Source organism: Diabrotica undecimpunctata, chromosome 9 (assembly GCF_040954645.1).
Source record: "Diabrotica undecimpunctata isolate CICGRU chromosome 9, icDiaUnde3, whole genome shotgun sequence".
Classification (NCBI taxonomy): Eukaryota; Metazoa; Arthropoda; class Insecta; order Coleoptera; family Chrysomelidae; genus Diabrotica; species Diabrotica undecimpunctata.
This window is the reverse complement of record NC_092811.1, coordinates 71,956,082-71,964,410: the sequence shown is the minus strand read 5'-3', so window position 1 is coordinate 71,964,410 and position 8,329 is coordinate 71,956,082. Positions and strand designations below refer to the sequence as shown.

The window sequence follows — 8,329 nt, the reverse complement described above, 5'->3', positions numbered from 1 at the left end:
ATTACTCAGAAACATATTGATTGAGAATTCCTACCCTTCTTCCCTTATTGTTGGATTATCTTATGGTAGATAATATTAATTAAAGGTGTGGACTGTAAATTATCTTTTGTGTGAGTAAATAGAATTATTTATTAACTTTTTGTACAAACTAATTATTACAACATGTGAATTTGTGAAATACTAGAAAAACGTGGCGTCTTCTTGGAAATTATTTGATTAATTTCAAATTGTCAATTGCCGACTTGATCCCGTCAGATTGTGTGATCTTGAACATAAAACGCACAGACATATGACAGGCTCTATGTTGCCGCACTAAACTAATTTTCTAAAAATATCCTAACATACTCCCGGCGTTGAAGTATGCTTCAAAATATAGTAGGAAAAAAGTAAATATCAAAGCAAAAAAAAACTTAGTCCCGAGATAAAACACTGCGACACTATTAATCTTCTATTGGCAGTGGAAACAAATGTCGTGTAGATCTGGTGATGAGTCCATTGGAAGTTTTGATTTCAGCTACTCGATTTTCTCCATCTTTGCCAGGAAATAATTTAATTATTCTTCCCATAATCCATCTGCATGGAGGTAGATTGGTATCACGGATGATAACTAAGGATCCGGGTACAATGTTGTTGGTAGAATTGTGGTGCCATTTATAGGATTGGTGTAGCTGGCTGATATATTCTTTGGAAAAGCGGTTCCAAAATCTCTGATGCAGCTGTTGAACATGTTGGAATCTGCTTAGTCGATTCACTGGGATAGGTAAAAGATTTGGTTCAGGAATGGAGACTAAAGGACGTAATGTCAAAAAATGGGAAGGAGTTATTGGTTCCAAGTCAGATGGATCTTCTGATTTGGCAAACAATGGTCTCGAATTTAAAATACATTCAATTTGGGTAAGCAAGGTGAGAAATTCCTCATATGTCACATTTATATTCTTAGGCGTTCTTTTCATATGAAACTTCATTTGTGTCACTGCTGCTTCCCATAAACCCCCAAAATTTGGGCTATAAGGTGGGGAAAAATGCCAAATTATATTTTTTGTTAAAGCAAAATCATTAATTTTATTTTGGTTTTCATATAAAAAAGTTTTGATAGACCTCAACTCTTTACTAGCGGCTCTAAAGGTTGCACCATTGTCAGAGTAAACATTTGTAGGAATTCCTCTTCGTGATAAAAATCTCTTAAAACATGCAAGAAAACATTCAATTGTCATATCAGTGAGTAATTCCAAGTGTACAGCTTTTGTTACAAAACAAACATATACACAAACATAACATTTTAAAATTTTACTTCCACGACCCTTTTTTTTTCTTTCAGTGCAAATGGACCTGCATAATCAAGTCCTACATTTTCAAAAGGATAGGCAGGAATAATGCGTTCATTGGGTAAAGGTCCCATTTTTACACAATTGTGAGGAGGTTTCACACGAAAACATTTAACACATTGTCTTACAATTTGCTTTACTAATACCTTGCCAGAAATAGGCCAATATTGTTGTCTAATTAATGACAATAGAAGCTGTGGTCCAGGATGCAAATTACTGACATGGTAGTGTGTACAAATTAACTTGGTTAATACATACAATTTCGGCAATAGGATTGGTGTTTTTACATTTTCTGGCAATGTTGAATGCATAAGTCTACCACCTACTTTAAGTAATCCTTTATCTAATATGGGAGACAAATGAAGTAATCTGGATTTTTTGCTCAATGGTTTATCATTTAACAAACATAAAATTTCATCATGAAAGGATTCTGCCTGCAGAAGTTTGATCAATAGCAGAAATGAATCATTGGTTTCATGGACAGTTAAAAGTAAGCTTGGGGCTCTTGTCTTATTTTTAATATTTCTGATAAAACGCATTACATATGAAAAAACTCTTTTCATTTTATGCACATTGGAAAATCTGGTAATAAAACTAGTAATCCAGCTGTTCTGAACAGTGGAATGAAGTGATACGATGAAGGATCGATTCAGGAAAGATTCCACGGCTAGCTATATCTGCGGCATTTTTCTTTGTATTGACATAATGCCAACTATCACTACTGGTGAGTGATTGTATTTTTGTTACCCTGTTGGCAACAAATACTTGTAACTGGCTAGGTTTCAGTTTTAGCCAACTTAATACAATTTTTGAGTCAGACCACATGTACATCGGCATATTTAGAATTGATAAAGATTTGGTGACCTTGTCAATTAATTGGGACCCTAACAAAGCTGCACTCAATTCAAGTTTAGGTGTTGTTATTGATTTGATAGGAGCGACCTTTGTTTTTGAACACAGAATGTGAGAATGGTATCTGCTTTCTGGATCTATGCTGCATACATAAATACAACTTGCATAAGCATGCATTGAAGCATCACAAAAGCAATGGATGCTTGTAATTTTATGACGTAATCCAAGTACTGGTCTTGGAACATGTAATTTATTTAGACATGGTAGTTGATATACAGTTTGGTCCAACTGTTATTTAATTCTGGAGGGATTATTTCATCCCATAGTTTTTGAAGTCGAAATAGATTTTGAATTATTAGTTTAGCAATTAATATGACTGGACTTAACAGACCTAAAGGATCATAAATTTTGGAAATGATAGATAATATTTGGCGTTTAGTAAATAAATGATTGGAATTTTCAGTAAGAGAAATTTTGAAGCAAAGAATATCTTGTTGACTCATCCATTGGATTCCAAGAGTTTTAAAACTATCATAATCTTCTATGTTAATAACATTGTTGGAAATATCATTACAATTAATGTTAAGAATGGTTTCAGGATTATTGGAAATCCATTTTCTCAAAATAAATTTTCCAGACTCTAAAATTTTAAAAATATCATTACATCTCATTTGTAACTCTTGTAAATTGTCTGATCCTGTCAACAGATCATCTACATAAAAGTCTTCTAATATGGATTTTGCAGCTAAAGGAAACAGATTCACGTTCAAAGGCTAACTGACGCATGCATCTCATTGCCAAGAATGGAGCTGATTTTTGGCCATAGGTTACAGTAGTTAATTGATACACCAATATTATCTGTTGGATTGTCTCTCCAGACAATTTGTTGTAGTGGTCTATTCTCTTCATGTACAATTACTTCTCGATACATTTTTGACACGTCTGCAGACACCACATATGTGTACTGCCGAAATCTAATGAGGATGTCAAAAATATCATTTTGGATTTTTGGCCCTGTGTACTGTAGTTCATTAAGAGACCATCCAGATGTAGTGGGACATGAACCATCATAAACTACTCTTAGTTTTGTGGTAAGACTGGTTTCTTTTAGTACTCCATGGTGGGGTAAAAAATTGCTGTATCTAGGGAGTCTCCTCATAATTCAGGTGAAAACTTAAGCTGGAAGCTGAACAATAAAGTGTCCATTTTCTGATCTAGTGGTAGTGGTTTCAAATATTTGCTCACAGCAAATATCATCTTTTGATGGTGGTATGGGATCTTTGATTGAATCAATTTCCCAAAATAGTTTTAACTGCTCATCTTCGGCTATAGTTCTAGTGAAATGACACACTGCATGAGTTGTCTCATAGGAGACAGCTCCGTTTACTATCCAACCCAATTTAGTGTTTTGTAAACTTGGCAAACCTTTTCCTAGGTTGATTTTTCCATCACAAAGGAGGTCCCAAAATAGGTGTGCACCAATAATAGCATCAATGCTACCAGATTCATTAAACAAAGGATCAGATAATTGAATATTGCATGGGATATTAAAGTTTTTAATATCAAAACTGGTTGAAGGAATTTGATTTGAATTAGCTGGCACAGCATAAAATATAGATGAAATACTAAAATTATTAACTCTGGAACATATTTTGACATTTTTTGGTAATATTTGATACTGTTTGATTTATACCACTAATGGTTAGGTTAGTAGGAATCATGGACATGTTTAATTTTTTACAAAAACTTTCTTTTATTAAGTTTGTTTGAGCACCACTATCTAAAATTGCTCTACATGGAATTAATTCATGATTATTGGATTTAACATAAAAAACCACCGTTGACAAAAGAACTTGGGTATGTTTAATATTCATTGTTTGTGCAGAAAACTGATGGGTTAGCGTTGGTGGCAACTCATCACTTTGTACACAGTTAACTGATGATGAATCTAATGGGGATTTTAAAGTAGTGTCAGTTGAATGTTGCTGACTATTTTCAAAATGTATTAATGAGTTATGTTTGGAATTACATTTTATGCATGGTCTTAAAGTACATTCAGCAGCTTTATGTCCATGTCTCAAACAATTATGACACAACTTTAAATTATTGACTTTATACAATCTATTTTTTGTATCTAATTTTAGAAATTCAATACATGAATATATTAAATGGTTACCTTTACACAAAACGCAAGACTTTCTTTCTGCAACATTAACTTGGAAAACTCTTTTTTGATACTCACCTCGACTATCACGGTTTGCATGTTTATAATTAAAACCAGAATTATTACTATAATTGTTATTAGGTTTTTGACTACTTTGGTCTTGAATTTCTTCCAAAGTGTCTACTTTTACTTTTAGAAAATTAAAAAATTCAGTTAAAGTAGGAAGCTCTTCTTTAATATGACATTCCTTCCATTCTCTATAACTTCGTTTATCTAATTTATTGGAAATAATATAAATCAATAAAAGGTCAATTAAACTACTTTTTGTAATTTGTAAACTGTCAATGGATGACATGCTATCTGAGACATTATCTAATAAATGCCTCAAATGTTTAGGTGATTCTTTTTGGATAGAATCTAAATTGAAAATGGCTTTAATATGTATATTAACTAATAATTTTTTATTATCATACCGCATACAGAGTGCATCCCATGCAGTCTGATAATAATTTCCTGAGAATTCAATTTTATCAACAATACGTTTGGCATATCCATCCACAGATTGTCTCAAGAGCTGAAATTTATGAATATTTGGAAGTGTGGTATTTGAATGAACTACACTAGTAAATGTGGCTTTGAATTCCAACCACTGTTCAAAATCAGCTTTAAAAACAGGTATTTTCATTTGCCAAATTCACCTTTAAAAACAAATTGCTACCAGAGTCATGTCTTAACTGAACTTCTGATATTTCAGGTTTGCTAGATGGTGTAGCATTTTTTAATACATTTACAAAGTTCTCTAAACTTGTTAGTTTGGCTTTATAAGAACATCTGATTCTTATATTGTTGGCTAAGCTACTCATTTTTAAGATTTATGGCAATCTTTCAAAAACAACACTTAAGAATAATAATTAGAAATACCTTGCTAGAATACTAATACTAGCTGATTGATAATCTATGGCGTTATACAATCAAAATATGGAAAAATGTGTTTATGATAATTTAAATTCAAATACACTGTTTGATCAAATCTTAAAGATAATAGAAATGGAACAAACTCACATGTACTGATGGATTTGGATCCTCTAAATGGTAAATGGGACTGTCTTCGACCTCTGAACAGCCTCTAGTTACAACTATGGATTCTATTTTACTCACACTATCCGGTTAGAAGTGACCAAAATATGTTGGATTATCTTATGGTAGATAATATTAATTAAAGGTGTGGACTGTAAATTATCTTTTGTGTGAGTAAATAGAATTATTTATTAACTTTTTGTACAAACTAATTATTACAACATGTGAATTTGTGAAATACTAGAAAAACGTGGCGTCTTCTTGGAAATTATTTGATTAATTTCAAATTGTCAATTGCCGACTTGATCCCGTCAGATTGTGTGATCTTAAACATAAAACGCACAGACATATGACAGGCTCTATGTTGCCGCACTAAACTAATTTTCTAAAAATGTCCTAACACTCATTAATAAATACCTCTATTTACAAAGCTATGGTTCCTCATTAAATGACATACCCACTGGTGACTAACTTAGAATAATATCAAATAATACCATTAATAACACTGTTCTGCCTACTACTGTACTTGGGACTCCAACTACCCATTACTCCTCTTTACCTTATTTCCCTCAAGTTACTAAAAAACTTAATAAACTGTGCAAACATAATAATGTACGTGTTAAAATCGCAGTTAAGAATGCCAAGACTATCAGAAATTTGTTTTCTAAAAATAAAACACCCTTGTCCCTCTTGGAACAAGTCAATGTTATCTATCACACACCATGTGCTGAGTGTGACTCGTGCTACATCGGTCAGACAGGGAGATCACTGAGAGGGCGTCTTACGACACACCGCATTGATATTAACTTATCTAAGCATACTTGTGCTCTTGCTCAACATGCTAGTAACACTAATCACAAAGTTGACTTTAATGAAGTTAAGATTCTTGGCAATGAATGCAATCTCGTAAAAAGGCAGTTTTTGGAAACGTGTTCAATACTTAAACACCCTAACGCTCTGAATAAGAGAACCGACATTAGTAACTTGAGCCAAATCTATCATGCATTAATATTGCAGAATTCGGCACATTGGGTTTTTTACTTTAAATTGTCACCTAAAGTATGTATTTATATATATTTTCACTATTAAATAAATTTTCTTACTTATTTCACTTAATAAAGATTGATATTCAACTATTATTTTATTGATTCATTTACGTGATAGCTAAGTGGATCTAAAAATGGGCTCCCATTTGTCGGGTGTCTACCGAAAGTATTGGAAGCTTTTTGTGGTAACTTCATTACATCTTTTATAATATTACTACTCTTAATCATTTCAGTAATGTTACCTAAAGTAAAAATAAAATTAAATTAATACCATACTGTTGGAAGTGTGATCTTGTGATTTTGTTACATCTCGTTCAATACTTAATTTTTTGCATAAGTTTTTTACATACTTTTTTAAATTACATGTACAACAACTACATGGTCTTTTGCTGTTCTATGTTTGTATCAAATTGTAAACTATATTTAGTTTTAATTAATTGTTTATACAACTTAACCATTTAATGTCCAATATCTTAAGCTTCTTTACATATTATAACATTGACTGTTACATGTCTTTTTGAGGTAACACTTTTATATTGACTTTTCTATGGATGTTGGTTTTTCATATTGTTCTTCTTAGATGAACTGATTATGCTTTCTGATTAGAGAGCGAAACGTCTTCAAATAACTAGATGAAGTAGGCAACTTCTTTGTCTTTTTTCTCCACCTTTTAACCGAAAAACCCACCACTCTTCGAGTGATCCTTAATTATATATATATATATATATATATATATATATATATATATATATATATATATATATTATGATTGTTTATTTTGACTTTAATCTTATTTTATTGAGCCAATAAAAAAATATAACTTATTTGTTATCAAAAGTAAAATAAACTCCTTATATTACCTGTGTTCGATGGATTCAAAGATTTTCTAGTTGTCTTTTATCGGGATAGCGAAGAAGGATAAGAATAAAAAATATATTATATTACAAAAATTTACGTTTCTTTATTTTATATGAACGAATAAAACAATTATCAATTTCTGTCGTTATCTTATCAATCAGCATACAAGAAAATAAATCAAATTTTTATAATAATAAGATTTTAAATCTACATACATTTATATTAAGTGAAAACCAATTTTACTTAACTTTTTCTTTGCTTGAAACAAGAAACAACAAAACTTTAAACTTTTGATTAGCCTAACAAAACCTCAGTTCTTAAATTTTAATGCTAATGACCATGATGTCAAAACGATCCTTCACAGATATAAAATTCAATTGTACAAAACACTTACAGCTTATTTTCTTATTGAGTTGTATGTTGGAACATACCCAGAAAAGTCCAGTCTCCTCAACAATGTGATCTCTCCTCTTTGGCACCTCGACTCCTTCCTAACGTCTCTGCAAACCTCCTGCAGACTGCACAAAAACACCTGATTCACTTCTCCAAACTCAGCTACTTATTTATGACACAAGGACCTCCTTTTGTCAACTTGATGCCGTAAAACTACTTTCACATATACTTCACAAAATGCCCACGGTAGATACAAGGACCTCTTTTAATCTACTTGTTATCTCCTTCTGCAAAACTATTCACTTCTTTTCACAATGCCGGTATCCAAACTCACGAACCACACTCTATCTTGAGACAAACGACTGTTTCTTTCGATGACCAAATTATAACTAACTTCTCCGGTCTCATGATCGGCTCACAAATTCCCATTTAAAAACGACCGTCCAATCAAAAGCTCAAATTGTGTTTACCATGATTTTGGAAAAGCCTAATTTCGGTTTCAGAGAAAAACTAAATAGCTTACTTTAAAATTGGTTTTGTCAATACACAATTTATACATATTTCAAAAGATTAGAATATGGTCATTTAATACTCGACTATACAAACAATGAAAA

General features: G+C 31.8%; 1 protein-coding gene across 1 annotated transcript; it reads right to left on the bottom strand.

Annotated features, from left to right (window-relative positions):
* Positions 1 to 440: 440 nt before the first annotated feature.
* LOC140451140 (uncharacterized) lies at positions 441 to 965 on the bottom strand. Its single transcript, XM_072544868.1, has one exon. The coding sequence runs from the start codon at positions 963 to 965 to the stop codon at positions 441 to 443; it is 525 nt and encodes a 174-aa protein (XP_072400969.1).
* Between the last annotated feature and the right edge of the window lie 7,364 nt (positions 966 to 8,329).